The sequence below is a fragment of the Rhinopithecus roxellana genome, chromosome 4, assembly GCF_007565055.1.
Source record: "Rhinopithecus roxellana isolate Shanxi Qingling chromosome 4, ASM756505v1, whole genome shotgun sequence".
Lineage (NCBI taxonomy): Eukaryota > Metazoa > Chordata > Mammalia > Primates > Cercopithecidae > Rhinopithecus > Rhinopithecus roxellana.
This window is the reverse complement of record NC_044552.1, coordinates 37,519,103-37,541,983: the sequence shown is the minus strand read 5'-3', so window position 1 is coordinate 37,541,983 and position 22,881 is coordinate 37,519,103. Positions and strand designations below refer to the sequence as shown.

Sequence of the window (22,881 nt, the reverse complement as noted above, 5' to 3'; positions counted from 1 at the left end):
GGGATTATAGGCATGAGGAACCACACCTAGCCTAGAGAGCTTTTCTTAAAATCCTTTTCGGGGGCCGGGATCGGTGGCTAACATTTGTAATCCCAGCAACTTTGGGAGGCCGAGGCATTGCAGATCATGAGGTCAAGCAATCAAGACCATCCTGACCAACATGGTGAAACCTCATCTCTATTAAAAATACAAAAATTAGCTGAGCATGGTAGCATGCACCTATAGTCCCAGCTACCTGGGAGGCCGAGGCAGGAAAATTGCTTGAACCCAGGTCGAGGTTGTGGTGAGCTGAGATCGCACCACTGCATTCCAGCCTGACGACAGAGGGAGACTCCGTCTCAAAAAAAAAAAAAAAAAAAATCGCTTTTTATTTTTAACTATGCAAGTCTCATTACATTTATAACCCTTTTTTAAACTTGGTCCTTTTTCTGTGGCAACTTTGTTTGTTCTTGTTTTTGTTTGAGGCGGAGTCTCACTCTTGCCCAGGCTGGAGTGCGGTCGGTGGCGCGATCTCGGTTCACTCCAACCTCCGCCTCCCAGATTCAAGTGATTCTCCTGCCTCAGCCTCCTGAGTAGCTGGGATTACAGGCGTGTGCCACCATGCCCGGCTAATTTTTTTGGTAATTTTAGTAGAGATGGGGTTTTAATATGTTTAACAGGCTGGTCTCAAACTCCTGATCTCGTGATCTCCCTGCCTCAGGCTCCCAAAGTGCTGGCATTGCCTGTAGTTTTTATTTTTTGAGATGAAGTCTTGCGCTGTTGCCCAGGTTGGAGCGCAGTAGCATGATCCCAGCTCACTGCAACCTCTGCCTCCAGGGTTAAAGCAATTCTCCTGCCTCAGCCTCTGAGTAGCTGGAATTACAGGTGCCTGGAACATGCCTGGCTAATTTTTCTATTTTTAGTAGACAGGGTTTTGCCATGTTGGCCAGACTGGTCTCGAACTCCTGACCTCAGGTGATCCATCTGCCTTGGCCTCACAAAGTGTTGGGATTACAGGTGTGAGCCATTGTACCTGACCAAGTTATATAATTTGAATACATTGTTATTAATCTGCAATAATCTGTAAGGTATTATCTCCATTTTACAGATAAGAAAGTGAAAAAATGACTTGTTCAAGGCCCTCATTGTAATAAGCAGAGCTAAGTTTGCAACCAGGTCTCTTAGACTCCAAGGCCCACACACTTTTTACTATATGACACTGCCTCCCTAAATGCTAAAGATTAAAAACTCAATGGTAGGATGAATTTTTACATCTCTATCAGCAGTGGGATTAGAATCCAAGCCTGTGAAGAGATGGGACTATAACTTGGCACCTAAATGGATTATTTTTTGTATTAAAAATTTCATAATTCCCCTTCTCAGGGAAATCTGTAAAGATAAAATATTAAAGATCTGTAGAGATAAAAAATATTAAATCCTAAAGGCAAGCCTGAGGGCAGCACTAATGTGTTAATGGCTTAAAAAATGATTCCAATGTTTGCATGCCCTCAGGCCTGGGGCGTTTATTAGTGCAGGCCAAAGGGCTCTTGGGATTTCTTTTGCCTTCATGAGATATGGCAGAAACAACCTGGGGGTTTGAAGAGTGGGGCTGCAAGAAGGATTTCTGCAACTCCAATGCAAAATGATAGTCCATGTGTTCAGGCATATCCCATACTGGTACCAGGGAGCCACACTTCTCACAGGGCACTTGGTCCTCAGCAGCTAGAAGACTTGGAGTTGGGGTTGCTTTCTGAGTCACCTGCAGCGCAGATGTGGAAGCTGAAGAAGCATACATGCTTTGGCTGTTGTGTGCCAAATCCATCTCTGCAGGAGTTGCTTTAGAGGATTCTAGCTTCAATACCCCTTCACAAACAGGGACACAGCCTGGATACTCTATTGGTAAAGAGTTTGGTAATGCTTTACAGTTGGACCATGGATTTTGTGGGGGGAAAGAAACTGAAGAATTATTAAGCTGTTTCTGCTTTAGAAGCAAACTTTTCTGCTTAAAGAAGGGCTCAGTTCCTGTAGTTTGACTGGTTTGAAAAGGTAATGAGGGCTTGGACGGCGAATTGATCGTGGGAGCCTGAGTGGGAGCAGTAAGAGATGAAAGTGAAGCTTCTTTAACTTTCTGCCTTTCTGCAGCTTTTTGGAAGAATGATTCCAGAGATGTGGTTGCTTTCTTAGTGGTTGTCACCACTGGGCCACTTCCCTCGGTCTTAGCTTCTAAGCTGGTAACTGGCACCTTTAGCAGAGAACTTGGGTCACTGCTCAAGAAGCTGGTGATGTCTGTGCAAGATGAAGGGGCAGAGGCAGAAAATTTTGTAGCACAGAGGAAAAGCATTGTGAGAGGAGGAGACCTATACAGAAAGTAAAGAAATAAGATGATTAGCAATTTAGAATATTAAAATAGTGACCTATTGCTAAGTCCATGAATTGTATCTGTTTTACTTCACCATAGGACAGATTTAATCCATAGATGACTAGGATTCTGGTTCTGCCACAGAAATTGTTCTTTACTGCAGTGGTTCTCAAACATTAATGTGTATCAGAGATCAACAGACCTGGGATGACAGAGAATTTAATTTCCTAGGTGGTGCTGATGTTATGTCTCGAGAACCACTAATTTAGTAACCACTCACCTCCCGACAGCCAGAAATTATTGTTTTTTATAAGGTATCACTGGAAAGCTGCTGTAATTCAGGGTTGGGGCAAGAAATTTTATTCAGGACAACAAAAAGCTTTGGAATATTTAGACTAGAAAGACTTGAAAAAATCCTCTTAGCCATTATCCCGTTTTTAAACAGGGCACTACCTAACCCTGACTGACTTACCACTCTGGAATTTCTAGAGAATGAAATTCCACAACTGCTTTTCGTTACTAGTCCCAATTTCAGAAACATTTTAAGAAATTATTGTCATAGCTGGGCGTGGTGGCTCACGCCTGTAATTCCAGCACTTTGGGAGGCCAAGGCGGGTGGGTCATGAGGTCAGGAGTACGAGATCAGCCTGGCCAACATGGTGAAACCCCATCTCTACTAAAATACAAAAATTAGCTGGGTGTGGTGGCACGCGCCTGTAATCCCAGCTACTTGGGAAGCTGAGGCAGAAGAACTGCTTGAACCTAGGAGGCAGAGGTTGCAGTGAGCGAAGATCGCGCCACTGCACTCCAGTCTGGGCGACAGAGCCAGACTCCCTCTCAAAAAAAAAAAGAAATCAGAAATTTTTGTCATAAAGTTCCTTATTGTGTCTAATCACTCACATTTTCACATGAGCTGAATTTCAGAAGATGAAACATGCTTTTATGTACAGATTAGTCCTTCAATTAGGTAAAAGGTAAATGTCATTTTAAAGTTGTTAAAGTATCGGCTGGGCACAGTGGCTCACGCCTGTAATCCCAGCACTTTGGGAGTCCGAGGTGGGTGGATCACCTGAGGTCAGGAGTTTGAGATCAGCCTGGCCAACATGGAGAAACCCTGTCTCTACTAAAAGTACAAAACTTAGCTAGGTGTGGTAGTGGGCATCTGTAATCCCAGCTACTCAGAAGGCTGAGGCAGGAGAACTGTTTGAACCCAGGAGGCAGAGATTGCAGTGGGCCGAGATCGCACCACTGCACTCCAGCCTGGGCAACAAGAGCGAGATTCCGTCTCAAAAAAAAAAAAAAAAAGTATCCCACTATCCTCAGGTGTCATGCTTTGGGACAGTCTTATAATCAGATAATTTTTATGCTTCCTTGTGCATCACGGAGTTTCACACGGTTGGTGAGTAGTATTCATTGTAGTTTGTCAATTTATAACTTTTCAAATAAGGTTTCATGTGTACATTAGTACCATGGTTGTTATTTGGTTTTGTAAAACTTCAGTATTTGAAAATAAATACATCAGGAAGTATTAAGTAAATTATTCTAAGAACAAAGACTTTATGTATTTATTTATTTATTTTTGTTGTTGTTGTTGGAGACGGAGTTTCACTCTTGTTGCCCAGGCTGGAGTGCAATGGCGCAATCTGGGCTCACTGCAACCTCCACCTCCCAGGTTCAAGCAATTCTTCTGCCTCAGCCTCCCAAGTAGCTGGGATTACAGGCACCCACCACCATGACTGGCCAATTTTTGTATTTTTAGTAGAGACAGGGTTTCACCATGTTGGCCTGGCTGGTCTTGAACTTCTCATCTCAGGTGATCTGCCTGCCTCGGCCTCTGAAAGTGCTGGGATTACAGGTGTGAGCCACTGTGCCCGGCCCTATGAACAAAGACTAAGAGACTCCACCATATTATGGGTCTGTACATATAATTGTACTGCCAATATATTTAGATAAGTAATAACTTAAGTGATTAAACTTTGATTTTATTTTGTATAATCTCCAATATACATCTGTAAGTGAGCAACCGACTTACCTTTCTCTCATAATTATATTTCTATTGTGAATTTGCAATACTTTAAAAAAGTAAGGGCTTTATTAAATATGTAATTAAAGGATTCCAATCCTGAAAATCATTAATATCTGGACAGAAAATGAAGATGCTCCAAAAAGAGGCTTATATTTCATGACCAACAGAAGTGAAGTTTACTCATGAATATGACATTCAGTATAAAAGCAGTGGAGCTTCTAACTGAGTTGGGATGTCGATAGAGATTATCAGTGAACACAGGTCACTTTTATAATCAAGAAAGATGCTTTTAGGATAGAACAATCAAGTAGTTTGAAGTTCCCAAATGTATCCTTGAAATTTGAGCCCTGTTCTCCAAGTGCAACTGATCATTTCCCTGACCAAGCCAATACAGGGTAAGGGTCTAACCTTCTCCTGGGAACTGGAATGTATCAGCTGTAGGCAAAGGATCTGCGCTGAGCTATCTTGTTTCTGAGGTTGGTACTGTATTTTCTCCCAGAGTAATAGGTACTGGTAGTCTGAGTCAGAGTCTATCCCAGATGGAAGAGCTCAGATGCCCACTACTTTTAGAGCAAAGACAAGGCAAAGTCTCTTCGGAGAAGATGAGCTAGAAAAGAACTCACCATTCTGTCTGGATTCCAGAAGTATTACAGTTCTTGATGACAGTAAATGCATCATGGCTCATCTTGTGAGCATCATAGCGGGTAAGGGCACAGCAGCGGCGCAGGCTGCTGAGGCGTTTGTCTCCTTGTACACGAATGCTCACAGCCAGCTGGGTCGCTACCCTGTCATTCTGTGGATGGGAAGGGATGGAGACCAGAAATAAAGTTATGAGGAGCATCTGAATTCTAGGTACTGAACTGCAGGAGAGGAAATTAAAAGAACCAGGGTGACAATGGTTTGGAAACAGTAGTTTAAAAGTCAAGAATAAAGGTAAACTGAGTTCTGCAAAGAGTAAAGATAAAATATAAAAAAGAGAAAGAAGCTAGGCATGGTGGCTCACGCCTGTAATCCCAGCACCTGGGGAGGCTGAGGCGGGTGGATCACCTGAAGTCAGGAGTTCGAGTCTAGCCTGGCCAACATGGCGAAACCCCATCTCTACTGAAAAATACAAAAAACCAGCCAGTCGTGGTGGCAGGCGCCTATAATCCCAGCTACTAGGGAGGCTGAGACAGGAGAATTGCTTGAACCTGGGAGGCCGAGGTTGCAGTAAGCCAAGATGGCGCCATTGCACTCCAGCCTGGATGACAGAGCAAGACTCTGTCTCAAAAAAAAAAAAAAAAAAAAAGAATCTATATGTAACAGAATGCATTTTCTGAATAGAAGTCTGATTACATGGTTCCACAAAAAAATGTTTATGCTATTTCTGGGTGTAAAAAGTAACTGAAGAAGACATAATTTGGATTATGGAACATCGGAGTATCTGGGATATTTTGACAGATGATGGGAACAGGACAGAACAAATGAAAATGGGACTCACCTGAATGTTTTTCATGGTGTCTAAGCAGGACAATTATAACAAATATCTACAATACTAGATACTATTTTGTGACTGAAGGAAGGTTTCAGGTAATTGTCTGAAAGCAAAGTGGAACTAGCCTTCAAGTCATATCTTTTTTTCTGCCCTGGGGCTCTTATGGTAAACAAACATTCACCACCAATTCCAGAAGTTTCTACCAATACCTTTTTACAGCTTATCTGAGAAGATACCATGTAGTGAGCCTGCCTTGAGAGAGCAAGATCATGACTCACTTTTCAATGAAGTCTGAAGCATCTGAATACTATAATCTCAGCAAACTGAGACATAATGGTCAAGAGGCAGAAATATAAGGTGAAAATTCTACATAAGGGACCCCTATCAAAAGATGCTAGTGAGAAGAAGTACTCCTAAGGAAAACAAGCTAAGAGCAGGAACTACTTTTTGGATACATCTGTACAGATTTATATATCTTGAGGGAATACAAATTGGCAATTACAAAGGAGTACTTGTTGACTAAAATTATTCAACTATAACTGCATGCCTAGACAGTGTCTAGAGATGCAGGAGAGAACAAAATAAAGTCCAGGTCCTCATGGATCCTATGTTGTAGTGGGAACTATAGATAATAATAAATAGACATGTAACAAATGACCACAGAGATGAGTGCTATGAAGAAAAACAGAATAAAGCAGAGAGTGATGGAGGCTGCTGCTGTGACAGGGTAACTAGGGAGGACCTCCTGGAGAAGGTAAAACATGAGCAGAGATTTGAATAAAGCAAGGAAGCAAATATTAATAATATATGAACAGTCTCCAGGGCAAAGAAACGGGAAGTGCTGAAGTAAGAGCTTAGTGTGTTAGATAAAGGGAAGGAAGCCAATGAAGTGGAGACTAGAATAAGTGAGGGGAAGATAAAAGATGGAGTCAGAGAAGTAGCAAGAAATTAGATTATATTTGGCTTTATAGAATTACTTTAAAAACTTCCTTAATATGCCTTAAGTGTGAAGGGAAACCACTGGAATGTTTTAAACAGTGAAGTGATAGGATGTGCTATGTCCTGAATTATTTTTGGCATAAAGTCCTTTGAAGCTTAAAGACAGATTTTTAGGGATCCCCTCTGGATACAAAGTGGGAAGAAAAGGCTAGGCACAGTGGCTCATGCCTGTACTCTCAGCACTGTGGGAGGCTAAGGCAGGAGGAGTACTTGAGCCCAGAAGGTTGAGGCTACAAGGCTGCAGTGAGCTAAGGTTGTGTTACTGTGCCCCAGCATGGATGACAGCCAAGACCCTGTCTCTTAGGAAAATAAAGTGGAAAGAAAGGTCCCAGGGGCTTATAGAGAGATGAGAAACAAGTGCCACCTAGTGGGCAAAAGCTGAACAGGGCGATAACGCAACTGGATCAAATCCCTCTTTATGATGCCTACCAAAGGAACAAACATTTACCACCAATTCCAGCTAAAAAGCAAACAAGCAGTTTTGGACTATTCTTGACATGTACAGTTGACTTGTAGAACTCCACGACATTTCAAAAGAAAGGATGCATCAAATCACGTATCTGACGAGGGACATGTTAAAACTCAATAATAAACAGACAACTCAATTTAAAAGAGGGAAGAGGATTTTTCTTTTTTCTTTTTCTTTTATTTTTTTTTTTGAGACGGAGCTTTGCTCTTGTCGCCCAGGCTGGAGTGCAATAGCGCCATCTCGGCTCACTGCAACCTCCACCTCCCTGTTCAAGAGATTCTCCTGCCTCAGCCTCCTGCATAGCTGGGATTATAGATGCCCGCCACCACACCCAGCTAATTTTTGTATTTTTAGTAGAGACAGGGTTTCGCCATGTTGATCAGGCTAGCCTTGAACTCCTGACCTCAGGTGACTTGCCTCAGCCTCCGAAAGTTTGAGCCACCCCTCCCGGCCCAGGAAGAGGATTTCAACAAACATTTCCCAAAGATATACAAATGTCCAACAAGCACATGAAAAGATTATCAGAGAATATAAGTCAAACCATAATGAGATACCATTTCACACCCACTAGAATGGCTAAAATCTAAAGTCAGTAACAAGGATGTGGAAAAATTGGAACCCTCTTATATTGATGGTAGGGATGTGAAATGGTGTAGCCACTGTGGAAAACAGTCTGGCGATTCCTCAAAATGCTAAACATAGAGTTACCATGTGACCCAGAAATTATACTCCAAGGTATATGCTGAAAAGAAAACAGATATCTACACAAAAACTTGCAGATTTTATTCATAATAGCCAAAAGTGGAAATAATTCAAATGTCCATTCACTAATAAGCAGATAAGCAAAATATGGTACATATTAATACAATAGAATATTATTCAGCCATAAAAAGGTGTCAGTTCTGGCCAGGTGTGCTGGCTCATGCCTGTAATCCCAGCACTTTGGGATGCCGAGGCAGGAGGATCACAAGGTCAAAAGATCAAGACCACCCTGGCCAACATGGTGAAACCCTGTCTCTACTAAAAACACAAAAATTAGCGGGACGTGGTGGCGTGTGCCAATAGTCCCAGCTACTCGGGAGGCTAAGGCAGCAGAATCACTTGAACTTGAGAGGCGGAGGTTACAGTGAGCCAAGACTGCACCACTGCACTCCTGCCCGGTGACAGAGCAAGACTCTGTCTCAAAAAAAAAAAAAGAGTAAGTACTGATACACACTACAATACAGCTGAACCTTGAAAACATGTTAAGTGAAAGACTTCAAGCCAGTCACAAAAGACCACATTTATATGAAATGTCCAGAACAGTAAGCAATGTAGTGGTTGCCTAGGGCTGGGGGTAGCTGGGAGAGAAAGGGGGAGTGACCGGTAATGGGTACAAGATTTGTTTTGGGGGTGATAAAAATGCTCTAAAGTTGATTGTAGAATAGTTGTAGAACTCTGCAATATACTAAAACCACTGAACTATTTTAAATGGTTGAATTTTATGGTATGTAAAGTATATGTCAATAAAGCTATTTTAAAAGGAGAGAAACTGACAGGTGTGGTGGCTTATGCCTGTAATCCCAACACTTTGGGAGGCCAAGATGGGCAGATCGCATGAGGTCAGGAGTTCAAGATCAGTGCAGCCAATATGGTGAAACCCCATCTCTACTAAAAATAAAAAAATTAGCCAGGCGTGGTGGCAGGCACCTGTAATACCAGCTACTCAGGAGGCTGAGACAGGAGAATCACTTGAACTTGGGAGGTGGAGGTTGCAGTGAGCCAAGATTGCTCCACTGCACTCTAGCCTGGGTGATAGAGCAAAACTCAGTCTCAAAAAAAAAAGGAGAGAAACTAATCGTCAGATGTCTTTAACATTAGAAAGAAAAATGTAAATGATCAGAATTTTTTTTTTTAAGTCAAATATACAGAGACAGAGAATAAAACAGTGGTTACCTGGGATGGGGGAGGGGAGGAAGAAATGGGGAGATGTAAGTAAAAGGACATAAAGTAGCAGACACGTAGGGTGAACAAGTCTATTGAGCTAATGTACAAGTGAGGACTATAGTTAATAAAATTCTATTAGGGATTTTAAGTAGATTTTAACTACTTTTTTTTTCTTTTCAAAAAAGTATGTGAAATGATAGATATGTTAATTTGCTACACTACAGTAACCATTTTACTATATGTATCCCATAGCATCATGTTGTAAACATCAAATATACACAATAAAATGTGCTTACAACTGCCACTACTGGCTGGGCATGGTGGCTTATGTCTGTAATCCCAACATTTTGGGAGGCTGAGGTGGGCGGATCACCTGAGGTGAGGCATTCAAGACCAGCCTGGCCAATATGGTAGAACCCCGTCTCTACTGAAAATACCAAAAAAATTGGCCGGGTATGGTGGTGTGTGCCTGTAATCCTAACTACTTGGGAGGGTGAGGCAGGAGAATCACTTGAACCAGGAGGCGGAGGTTGCAGTGAGCCAAGATCATACCACTGCACTCCAGCCTAGGCAACAAGAGGGAAAACTCTATGTCTCAAAAAAAAAAAAAAAAAAGATTTCTTAAAATTTCCTCCTAGCAAGACCCTGTCTCTACAAAAAATAAAAAAATTTAGCCAGTTGTAGTGGCATGCACTTGTAGTCCCAGCTACTCAGGAGGCTGAGTTGGGAGGAGAGCTTGAGCCTGGGAAGTCAAGGTTGCAGTGAGCCATGATTGTGCCAGTATACTCAGTGTGGGAGATAGTGACACCATGTCTTTTAAAAAAAAAAAAAAAAAAAAGGAAAAAGAAAAAGAAAACAGATATTTCCTATGCTAATACTTTTTTCTGTCTTTGTTCCTGCTCCATAAGGTAAAGAGCAGCTGATACGTAAATCGCAAAGCCTACCCCAAGAATAAAGAATAAAGAATAAAGAAAGAAAATCTTACATCATTTCGGTCTTTAGTCAGTCTCTCCTCTAGTTCCTGGGCTAACTGCAACAGCCACCATTGTACCTAAAAAAGTATTGAGACTTTAATATTTCATTTAAACACTCGAAGTCTATTAAGAACTCGATGGTGTATTTGTTCTTTCTTTTCTCCCAAACAGAACTGTGCACAAAAGACTCCCCATAATCAAAGGATCACCAGATCACAGAAATGTTCCCAGTCCTGCTATCCTGCCCTAGCTCAAGTCTGTCATTTTCTTTTCCTGCTGGTTTGCCATCAGGTGACTTTCAAGCATGTTCCAGCTCTGAGAAAAAGGCAAGACACAAACTTGAAGCATAATATCCTAAGCTTTCCAAGTCTCCATCTAGTAAACAAATGAGAAATTCCATTTTATTTCGATGGAAGAAAGGGAAAAAAGTAATCATCATAAACTAGTCAATTTCCAACCCAAGGAAAGAACATCTGTTTTCTTCATACTTTATAAAGGTCTCCTCTAACCTATTAAACCTTCCACAGCTACCAAAACCTACCCACTGACCCCTTTAAAAGAGGTAATGTTCTGTCAAGAATGCCTGCTTACCTGTTCCCGAGTAGCAAGAGCTGTTTTTCCTGGGAAGTTCTTACTACAGCCAATGGTTTTGGGTAGTTGCCTGGGTTTAACTGGATCATGTTCAATCCCTCGGCACATGGCATACAGCCAAGACCTAATAAGACCAGAAAAAAACGTTAAGGTGAAATTAAGTGATTATTCTTGTTAAAACAAAACCAAATAACTAAAACCTTGTCCAAAATTTAGTGTACTGGACCTCTGACAAAATCCTGCCCTTCTCAGTAAATTCCAGTGCAATATATGGACAAGGAGAACACTGGTTCTACTTTCTAAAGCCAAGTCATCATTTGTATTTTTGGAAAAATGCCAAGTAAGCCACTGATTCATATCCCCAAGTGTGTGTGTGCTTGCTAGGGCATTAAACAAGCATTTTAAGAGAATATAGCATCTCAGCATGCATGAATGATGTAATTAGTATATAGTCAGGCATCAAAGTAACAAATCCTATCTATTAACCACCCAGGTACGTGGAAAAAACTAGTCTAGACTGATAGGCCATAGTGACCCAAGATTTTAAAGCAAGAAGGACCAGTGAAATTATCTCAAGAAACAAATGTTAACCTAAAGATAGGTCTAGATTTTACTAGATGCTTTTGTCTATATTTGAATATTGCATCTCCATAAAGTTTATGATTAAAAAAAAAAAGAATCACTTACCCATTCTTCTCCCCAAAATGACTCTGGAGCTGGGATTCAGTGAACTGTGTCAGTTCACCCATGTATTCTACCCCTAGGATCTCAATGACAGAGGCCCCTAGCTTTCCTCCAAGATTACGGCTGATAACAAAGGAGACAAAGAATTGATAGGTCACATCATAAATATCTAATTAGCAGCAAACATAAGACATTCTACTTTGTAAGTAGCTCTCCAAAAGGTTCAGGACAAATGAGAGCATATATTCTGGGAATTCAGTTACTCTGGGAGTTAGAATTTGAGGAGAAGATTAACAATAACATAACCAAAAGGTTAAAGTCCTTGATTAACTATCAAGTAAACTGTATATAAAACTTTCAATTGTACAACACCTGCTGTCCTGTTTGGGGATTAAAATCCCAAACACAAAATAAATCCCTTCCATGGCTAAAACTTTACTTAATATATAATCTGGCCGGGCATAGTGGCTCATACCTATAATCCTAGCACTTTGGGAGGCCAAGGCGGGAAGACTGCTTGAGTCCAGGAGTTTGAGACCAGCCTTGGCAACAGAGTAAGACCCCAACTCTACAAAAAAAATTAAGGCCAGGTGTGGTGGCTCACGTCTGTAGTCCCAGCACTTTGGGAGGCCAAAGCGAGTGGATCTCTTGAGCCCAAGAGTTTGAGAACAGTCTGAACAACATGGCGAAACCCTGTCTCTACAAAAAAATACAAAAAAATTAGTTGGGTGTGGTGGTGTGCAACTGTAGTCCCAGCTACTTGGGAGACTGAAGTGGGAGGATCACTTGAGCCCAGGAGGCAGAGGTTACAGTGAGCCGAGATTGTGCCACTGTACTCCAGCAAATTAACTGGGCATGGTGGCATGTGCCTGTGGTCCCAGCTACTTGGGAGGCTGAGGCAGGAGGATTGCTGGAACCCAGGGGGTTAAGGCTGCAGTGAGCTCTAAATATAAACACAGTCAGCTGGGCACAGTGGCTCATGCCTGTAATCCCAGTACTTTGGGAGGCCAAGGCAGGCGGATCATTGGAGGCCAGGAGTTTGAGACCAGCCTGGCCAAAATAGTGAAACCTCGTCTCTACTAAAAATACAAAAATTAGGCCGGGCGCGGTGGCTCAAGCCTGTAATCCCAGCACTTTGGGAGGCTGAGACGGGCGGATCATGAGGTCAGGAGATCGAGACCATCCTGGCTAACACAGTGAAACCCTGTCTCTACTAAAAAATACAAAAAACTAGCCGGGTGAGGTGGTGGCGCCTGTAGTCCCAGCTACTCGGGAGGCTGAGGCAGGAGAATGGCGTGAACCCGGGAGGCGGAGCTTGCAGTGAGCTGAGATCCGGCCACTGCACTCCAGTCTGGGTGACAGAGCAAGACTCCGTCTCAAAAAAAAAAAAAAAAAAAAAAAAAAAATACAAAAATTAGTCGGGCGTGGTGGCATACAGCTGTGGTCCCAGCTACTCAGGTGGCTGAAGCAGGAGAATCGCTTGAACCCAGGAGGTGGAGGCTACAGTGAGCCGAAATCATGCCACTGCACTCCAGCCTGGGCACAGAGTGAGACTCCGTCTCAAAAAAAAAAAAAAAAAAAAAAGGTCAAAATTCTTTAGCCTAGCCTTTGAGGCTCCCTATAATCTGTCTTTAAATCATCTTTTCAGTCTATTTCCATTATCTTCCTCAATATGGTGCAGCTGAACTACTTTAGGTCCCAGTTCACTGAAAATATCTCATACTTTCCCCTCTTTGTGCTAAAAAGTTCTCCAAATCAGTACTGCTTTGCTGTTTTTGTCTGACTCTCCAAATTGTGCCAAATCTCAAAACAAAATCCCATGCCTTTTTATAAATCCTTCTCCAAATACTCCCTTCTTTTGTGAAGTTTGTTCTACCTGCACAATTCATTTATCAATTATACAGTCTTATGACAGCACTTTTACTATTGCTTTTTACCTTGTCCTTTCTACAATATTATAAGTCCTTGTCAAAGCCACACAACTGGTAGGCACAACCTGTTCATTTGACTTGGCTTCTTCTCTAATGCCTACTTTGGGAGCTGAAATTCAGCAGCCCTGAACACCTTGATTTGCTATTAGAGGAAAGAAAAGAAGTAAAATTCCTGTTTGTTACTTAATAACAGACTTGAATAAAAAGTCTAGAGGGAAGTTAAACATACAGCTAAAACTTGATTTATTATTATTATTATTTTTTAAGACGGAGTCTTGCTCTTGTCACCCAGGCTGGAGTGCAATGGCGCCATTTCGGCTCACTGCAACCTCCGCCTCCTGGGTTCAAGCGAGTCTCCTGCCTCAGTCTCCCGAGTAGCTAGGATTACAGGCGCCACCACCACGCTCAGCTAATTTTTGTATTTTTAGTAGAAATCGGGTTTCACCATGTTGGCCAGGCTGGTCTCGAACTCCTGACTTCAGGTGATCCACCCACCTCGGCCTCCCAAAGTGTTGGGATTACAGGCGTGAGCCATCACACCTGGCCTATTTATTTATTTTTTGTAGAGATGGGGTCTCACTATGCTGCTTAGACTGGTTTTGACCTCCTGGGCTCAAGCGATCCACCTGCCCTGGCCTACCAAAGTGCTGGGACTACAGGTGTGAGCCACCACACCTGGCTCATTTTTTTAAAATTCAGGATTAAGTATCTGCCACAGATAACCCAGAACTGAAGGTTCAGTAAGTCTCAGCATGGCTGGGTGCAGTGGCTCACGCCTGTAATCCCAGCACTTTGGGAGGCTGAGGACAGCAAATCACCTGAGGTCAAGAGTTTGAGAGCAGCCTGGCCAACATGGTGAAACCCTGTCTCTACCAAAATTACAAAAATTAGCCAGGCGTAGTGGTCAGCACCTATAATTCCAGCTACTCAGGAGCCTAAGACAGGAGAATTGCTTGAACCTGGGAGGTGGAGGTTGCAGGGAGCCGACACTGCGCCATTGCACTCTAGTGTAGGCAACAAGAATGAAACTCTGTCTCAAAAAATAAATAAATAAATAAATAAAAATAAAAATCTCAGCGTGTGTTTCAAAATGTTCTGTGTTGTCTTCCTTCTAACTGCCTGGTACCTATTTCTCCTGGCTCCAGTCCTTAATTACTAACACAAGAAACTACAACCAGAGAGTTTCTACACGTGGATATAAATGAAATTTAACGTGCTGCCTGAACACTTACATTTTGCGAATGGGTATTTGGCTGAAGAGCTGTGGGACTGACCCATGTGAAACCAGGGTTTGGCGGTTGGGCTTGTTTAGTCCACAGGCTAGTTTTGCCAGGACCTGGAAGCATGCAAAGTGTAAAAACCTCGTTACTGTCAACCCACCAAAGTTGGTGAATATAAACATACACATACCATACACACACACACACAGAGCTTAATGGCTGTAACCAATGGTTTCTACATTAAAAACAAAAATAAAACCAGAAACTCAAGACATCTCTAAAACTTGATATCCCACATCATTATCCTGATGCAAAATCATTATCCTCACTCTTCTTCCCACATCTCTCCCATTCTGTTTTCCTCTAGTCATTTTTTCCTTCCCATCTATTCCTACTTCAAGAAGTTTGAAAAGTAGAGAGACTGCAGGAGAAACTCAAGCAAGATGCATTTCTCAGTGTCTATATAAAAATGCTGAAACATACTTGTTTTACCCTATCCCATTTACATTTCTTAATAGTTGGTCCATTTTGAGTCCCCAATTTAACACAAATTATCATAATTTAGTATCTGTTACAGAGATTGGGCTCAAAACCATTCTCCAATAACAAACACCTTCTTATAAATAACACTTAAAAAATGAAAAAGCTTAAATCCTTGAGAACTCTTTTTTTTTTCTTTTTTTGAGACAGAGTCTTGCTCTGTCACCAGGCTGGAAGGTAGTGGTGCGATCTCGGCTCAAGGCAATCTCCCTCTCACCGGGTTCACGCGATTCTCCTGCCTCAGCCTCCTGAGCTGGAACTACAGGTGTGTGCCACCATGCTCAGCTAATTTTTGTATTTCTGGTAGAGACGGGGTTTCACCATGTTGGCCAGGATGGCCTCGAGATCTCTTGAACTCGTGATTGGCCCACCTCAGTCTCCAAATAGAACTTTTTTTTTTTTTAAAGACAGAGTTTTGCTCTTGTTGCCCAGGCTGGAGTGCAATGGCACGATCTCAGCTCACTGCAACCTCTGCCTCCCGGGTTCAAGCAATTCTCCTGCCTCAGCCTCCTGAGTAGCTGGGATTACAGGCATGAGCCACCATGCCCAGCTAATTTTGTATTTTTAGTAGAGATGGAGTTTTTCCATGTTGGTCAGGCTGGTCTCGAACTCCCAACCTCAGGTGATCCACCAGCCTCAGGCTCTCAAAGTTCTGGGATTACGGGCGTGAGCCACTGCGCTCGGCCAAGATAAATCTTTTCTAAGAGTAAAGCACTTCAACGGTATTTAGTCTGGTTTAAATTACACTGAAGCTATTGTTTCCCTTCATCCAACCAGGAAAAAAAAAAAAAAAAAAAAACCAAAAAAATTCAGATGGGTAGTTTGGCAACTTTCCTTGTATTGAAGGGAGGAGAAGGTATCAACCAAGGATAATCAGCCACTGCCCAGTTACTGAGCTTTGGTCAGAAAGGGATGAAAGTCCTGGGCTCTTGCTATACTTTATTCATAATTAATCAGAAAACCAGTTATTCTGCTCCTGAATTTTTGGGAACTGTGTACCCTAAATTAAAATAGTGGTCTAAATTAATAAAATTGTATTGTTCCTTTTATTGCTCTCATAAGAAAACAGGGAATAGGCAAAAGCATAAAATACCCAGGCAACTCCACATAACAAGATAATACAAAAATATTCAGCAAGCGGCTGGGCACGGTGGCTCACACCTGTAATCCCAGCACTTTGGGAGGCTGAGGTGGGTGGATCACTTGAGGTCAGGAGTTCCAGACCAGCCTGGCCAATATGGTGAAACCCTGTCTCCAGTAAAAATAGAAGAATTAGCCAGTCATGGTGGTGTGCACCTGTAATCCCAGCTACTCGGGAGGCTGAGGCAGGAGAATCACCTGAACCCAGGAGGCAGAGGCTGCAGTGAACTGAGATCAGGCCATGCACTCCAGCCTGGGGAACAGGGCGAAACTCCATCTCAAAAAAATAATAAAAAATAAAAATAAAAATAAAAATTCAGCAAGTGATGTAAGTTCAAAGACTAGCTTCCTTTTTTCCACAGACAGTTCAGTCATTAAGGAAATACTGTCATCTCTCAATATCTGCAGGAGATTGGTTCTAAGACCCCCAGTGAATGTCAAAATCCCAAGTCCTGCATATAAAATGCACAACTCCCATAATATAAAATGGTGTAGTATTTGCATATAACCTTTGTATGTCCTTCTGTATACTTTAAATCATCTCTAATTACTTATAACACCTATAACGTACAATGTAAATGCTATATAAACTGCTCTTATAGTGTATTGGTTTTTCTTTTCTTTTTTTTTGAGATGGAGTCTTGCTCTTGTTACCCAAGAGTGCAAGGCTGGAGTGCAATGGCATGATCTCGGCTTACTGCAACCCATGCCTCCCGGGTTCAAACAATTCTTCTGCCTTAGCCTCCCGAGTAGCTGGGATTTTTTACAGGTGACCACTACCACACCCAGCTACTTTTTGTATTTTTAGTAGACAGGGTTTCACCATGTTGGCCAGGCTACTCTCAAACTCCTGACCCCATGATCCACCTGCCTCGGCATCCCAAAATGCTGGGATTATAGGCAAGAGCCACCACACTAGGCTTTTCTTTTTCTTTCTTTTTTTTTTTAGACAGAGTCTCACTCTGTTGCCCAGGCTGGAGTGCAATGGTGCAATCTCAGCTCACGGCAACCTCCACCTCCCAGGTTCAAGCAATTATCGTGCCTCAGTCCCCAAAGCATCTGAGACTACAGGTGTGTGCCACCACACCCAGCTAATTTTTTTGTATTTTTGGGAGAGATGGGTTTTGCCATGTTGCCCAGGCTGGTCTCAAACTCCTCGGTTCAGGTGATCTGCCTGCCTTGGCCTCCCAAAGTGCTGGGATTACAGGTGTGAGCCATTGTGCCTGGACTTGTTTTTTCATTTGTATAATTTTGCATTGTTATATTGGGCCTTTTAATTTAAAAATATATATATATTTTTGAACCATGGGTGGTTGAATCCCCAGATATGAAACTTGCAGATACAGAGGGCCAACTGTCATTTAGATGTCACTGCATAAATAAGCATTAGCTGTAATTTTTCTTTCTTTTTTTTTTTTTTTGAGACGGAGTCTTTGCTTTGTTGCCCAGGCTGGAGTGCAGTGGCACAATCTTGGCTCACTGGAACCTCCGCCTCCCAGGTTCAAGCAATTCTCCTGCCTCAACCTCCCGAGTAGCTGGGACTACAGGTGCACGCCACCACGTCTGGTTTATTAATTTTTTTATTTTTGGTAGAGATGGTGCTTTACCATATTGGTCAGGCTGCTCTCGAACTCCTGACCTCAGGTGATCTACCTGCCTCAGCCTCCCAAAGTGCTGGGACTACAGGCATGAGCCCCCACGCCAGGCCTTCAGCTTGCTTCTTAGTATGTCCATTTCCATGTTAAAGAATTACTTATGCTTTGATTTGGGCCTCAACATGAATCTTAAACAGAAATCCATTCAAAGTATATGTGTAACAACCTTTTTTTTTTTTTTGGAGACAGTCTCACTGTCGCCCAAGCTGAAGTGCAGTGGTATGATTTCGGCTCACTGCAGCTTCAACCTCCTGGACTCAGCTGATCTTCCCACCTCAGTCTCCTGAGTAGCTGGGACTGTAGGTGCACACCACCACACCTGGCTAATTCTTTTGTAGAGATTGGGTTTCAACATGCTCCCCAGGCTGCTCTACAACTCCTGGGCTCACGCAATCCACCCACATAGGCGTGCGCGACTACAACCAGCCTATGTGTAATAATTGAAATGTCCCACTGTCCCTGCTGTATTTGACTAAGGATATCAATGTTTCTCTTTGAAATCTACTATTAGCCTTCACCTTATTGTGTGAAATTCCAGCTGAACACTGAAAACCAGTATCCCTCTCTATGGCTGCTCTCATTTCCTCCACAATCACTGCTCCCACGGTGAGCTGCAGGTCTGGAGAGGTGAGGTTATCAAGCTGAAGAGAATCGAGCCATTGAAATAAGCCTTGTTTTCGCATCCCCTCTGAAATGAATTAAGAAGTCACATTTAGACATTTAAAAAAATGATCTATTTAATTGTGCTATCTAATGTAGAAATGCTTAGATTACAGGTATTTAGACATATAAGTTTTCACAAAAAAATGGCATCCAGTTTAGAAGACTAATTATGAGAGAGATCAATTTCTCCTTCAGAGTGATTCCCACAGCTTAGCTTCAGCATAGGCTCAATTTTCTGTACAACAAATATTTTGTATTAATATCATCTTTCATGAGCAATGATTTTAAAACACATTTTCAGCCAGGCACGGTGGCTCACGCCTGTATTGCCAGCACTTTGGGAGACCAAGGTGGGTGGATCAACTGAGGTCAGGAGTTCAAGACCAGCCTGGCCAACATGGCAAAACCCCGTCTCTACTAAAAATACAAAATTAGCTTGGCGTGGTGGTACAGGCCTGTAATCACAGCTACTCAAGAGGCTGAGGCAGGAGATTCGCTTGAAATCAGGAGGCGGAGGTTGCAGTGAGCCGAGATTGTGCCGCTGCACTCCAGCCTGGGCGACAGAGCAAGACTACATCTCTAAGTAAGTAAATAAATAAATAAATAAAATAATGAAAACACATTTATCTCCCCAGTTGTCTTGAATTTTCTTTCTCCTACCATATTTAACCACTTGAACATCTCCAAGAAAATTTTTTTCAATTAGAAAATATTCAGAATTAATTCAAGCTTCAATACAAGCTTTTTAACATTTACATGTTTTTAGAGGTGGATTCCAGCCGAGTAACTTAAAATCCACTCTGAGGCACCAGATTTATTTCCCTAACAAGCTGTTTTAAGTTAGATGTTGCTTGGGACTTAAGATCTTGAAAATATCTTATGCTGAGTACATACAAATCTTTATCCCCAAACTTACACTCTAATTCCTCAGCTCTACCTCCCTCAGACGAACTTTTCCTGACTGCCTACAGAACTTTTCTTGAATTTTTAATTATAGTTTCCAACTAAACATAACTAAAATCAAACTTTGTCTTCCTTCTCAAATGTTCTTTCCCAACCAACTCCCTATTTCTATTAAGGGCTTAAAACCCACATTAATATTGGCTTATTTTCTTTCTTTCATTCTTCATTATGCAGCCATTTATTTAGTCAACAAAGGCTACTTTAAAATATTTCACATATCCATTGCAACCCACCCCACCACCCTATTTTATTCAGGTTTTCTTTATTCTTTTTTTTTTTTTTTTTTTTGAGACCAAGTCTTGCTCTGTCGCCCAGGCTGGAGTGCAGTGGCACGATCTCAGCTCACTGCAAGCTCTGCCTGCCAGGTACACGCCATTCTCCCGCCTCAGCCTCCCGAGTAGCTGGGACTACAGGCGCCCACCACCACGCCCGGCTAATTTTTTTGTATTTTTAGTAGAGATGGGGTTTCACCAAGTTAGCCAGAATGGTCTCGATCTCCTGAGCTCATGATCTGCCCGCCTCGGACTCCCAAAGTGCCAGGATTACAGGCCTGAGCCACCGCACCCGGCAAGCTCTTACTCCTCAACTCTGTTCTTCTTTCCTTTGCTTAAACACATCTATATTTTAGGGTTTATTGCAAGTTTATCTATCACGAAGTCCTCTCCTTCAACTATTCTAGCTAGCTTCCAAGTACCACATTAAAGTCCTTAACCTTTTATCTGTAAAAGGAAGTAGACATAATTATTGTATTTTCTGAGATAGAGTCACACTCTGTCATCCAGGTTGGAGTGTAGTGGCATGATCTTGGCTCACTAATATATACTAGTATACACTATTTTAAATGATGGATGTTTTAATAGTATTTATTGTTCTTAATATGTGCAAGCCTTGGTGTTTCAGGAAAATAGATAATAAAAAAAAGAAAGAAAAATACATGCAAGCCATTGTGCTGAGGAACTTTATTTTATTTTTTGAGACAGAGTCTCGCTCTGCTGCCCAGGCTGGAGTGCAGTGGTGCGATCTTGGCTCACTGCAAGCTTCGCCTCCCGGGTCCATGCCATTCTCCTGCCTCAGCCTCCCAAGTAGCTGGGACTACAGGCGCCTGCCACCATTCCCAGCTAATTTTTTTGTATTTTTTTTAGTAGAGACAGGGTTTCACCGTGTTAGCCAGGATGGTCTACGATCTCCTGACCTTGTGATCCGCCCTCCTCGGCCTCCCAAAGTGCTGGGATTACAGGCGTGAGCCACCGTGCCAGGCCAAAGAACTTTATTTTAAAAAACTATCTTTTGGGCTGTGCGTGGTGGTTCACGTCCATAATTCCAGCACTTTGGGAGGCTAAGGCGGACAGATCACGAGGTCAGGAGTTTGAGACCAGTCCGACCACCATGGTAAAACCCCATCTCTACTAAAAATACAAATACAAAAATTAGCCAGACATGGTGGTGCACACCTATAATCCCAGCTACTCAGGAGGTTGAGACAGGAGAATTGCTTGAACCCGGGAAGCGGAGGTTGCAGTGAGCTGAGCGAGACTGCCCCTCAAAAAAGAAAAACAACTTAAATAAAAACCCTGTCTTTTGGCAGGCCAATCTCTGCCTCCTGAGCTCAAGCGATCCTCCTACCTCAGCCTCCCAAGTAGCTAGGACTACAGGCAGATGCCACCACGTCCAGCTAATTTGTATTTTTTGTAGAGACGGGGTTTTACCATGTCACCAAGGATGGTCTCAAACTCCTGGACTCAAGCAAACCCTCCTATGTGCCCCCCATCTCCCCAGCCCCCAGCCTTGGCCTCACAAAGTGATGGGGATTACAGGCATGAGCCACTATGTATGATCACAAGAAGTAGAGCATAATTGTTAAAAGAACATTCTGCAGTCAAGCAAGATTCAAATATTGGCTTCATAACCTACTGACCATGTGACTTTGGACAAGTTACATAATTCTCTAAGCTTCAGTTTCCTTGTCTACAAACTGCACTTCATATAGCTGTTATGAGGATTAAAAGACAGTTTATTAATTTTTTTTTTTTTTTTTTTTGAGACAGAGTTGCTCTGTTGCCCAGGCTAGACTGCAGTGGCACGATCTCAGCTCACTGCAACCTCCACTTCCCAGGTTGAAGCAATTATCCTGCCTCAGCCTCCTGAGTAGCTGGGACTACAGCCGTGCACCTCCAGGCCCAGCTAATTTTTGTATTTTTAGTAGAGATGGGGTTTCACCATGTTGGCCAGGCTGGTCTTGAACTCCTGATCTCAAGGGCTCCCAAAGTGCTGGGATTATAGGCGTGAGCCACTGTGCCCGGCCAAAAGGTAGTTTTTTAAAATAAAGTTCCTCAGCACAGTGGCTTGCGCTTTTTTTTTTTTAATTATCTATTTTCCTGAAACACCAAAGCTTGCACATATTAAGAACAATAAATACTATTAAAACATCCATCATTTAAAACAACTTATACTAGTATATATTAGCTTTGGGAAATAAAAATATGAATAATTTATTGTAATTGTGTGACTTTCTGGACCATTTTAACTTAGCCAGCATGGTGGCAAATGCCTATAACCCCAGCTCCTCAGGAGGTTGAGGCATGAGAATCACTTGAACCCCAGAGGTGGAGGCTGCAGTGTGCCAAGATCTCACAACTGCATTCCAGCCTGGGTGATACCAAAAAATCAGTGTTGTACATAGAAATTTTAAAAAAGTTATATATTAAGATGTGGTACAGAAAGGTAAGACCAAAGAACACTTTTCTTATGATAATTAAACTTCTGACTCTGGTCCCAGAATAATAAAATATCAAATATCAAAAGCTTATGTGCCATGATTTTGCTTCCTTTATAAGTGGCACATCTTTATTGTCCATTATATTTTGTCCAAAGACCTAAAGGCTCTGCAGCCTCTAGCTTGATATAGTTTGCATTATCAGGATCAGAAAATAAAATAATTCCTTAAGTCACAAGCTTCCCTGGGCAATTTTACTACCACCCTTCTGCAAAACACATTAAAGGCATATCATACAATTGTTCAGCAGCAAAACCAAAGTTTACATCTTACATCTTTTTTTTTCTTTTGAGACACAGTCTTGCTCTGTTGCCACCCAGGCTGGAGTGCAGTGGTGCAATCTCGGCTCACTGCACCCTCCGCCTCCTGGGCTCAAGCGATTTTCCTGCCTCAGCCTTCTGAGTAGCTGGAATTACAGGCACCTGCAACTGTGCCTGGCTAATTTTTGTATTTTTAGTAGAGATAGGGTTTCACCATGTTGGCCAGGCTGGTCTCCAACTCCTGACCTCAGGTGA

At 42.3% G+C, this 22,881-nt stretch overlaps 1 protein-coding gene across 5 annotated transcripts in view; it reads right to left on the bottom strand.

Moving 5' to 3' along the window:
* Window positions 1-1,156: 1,156 nt before the first annotated feature.
* The window catches only part of POLH (DNA polymerase eta), a 35,926-nt gene continuing 14,201 nt past the window's right edge, over window positions 1,157-22,881 (bottom strand). For 4 of the 5 annotated variants that reach the window (XM_010369736.2, XM_030928307.1, XM_030928306.1 and 1 more), the window contains 7 exons: window positions 18,486-18,655; window positions 14,645-14,748; window positions 11,485-11,604; window positions 10,798-10,921; window positions 10,218-10,283; window positions 4,988-5,157; window positions 1,157-2,336 (listed from right to left, as the gene is read on the bottom strand). In XM_010369736.2, coding sequence (XP_010368038.2) covers window positions 1,442-2,336; window positions 4,988-5,157; window positions 10,218-10,283; window positions 10,798-10,921; window positions 11,485-11,604; window positions 14,645-14,748; window positions 18,486-18,655 — 1,649 coding nt within the window. In that variant the 3' untranslated portion in view covers window positions 1,157-1,441. Of the gene's footprint in view, window positions 2,337-4,178; window positions 4,229-4,987; window positions 5,158-10,217; window positions 10,284-10,797; window positions 10,922-11,484; window positions 11,605-14,644; window positions 14,749-18,485; window positions 18,656-22,881 lie in introns of those variants that run through there. The other variant, XM_010369737.2, reaches the window with a different exon arrangement.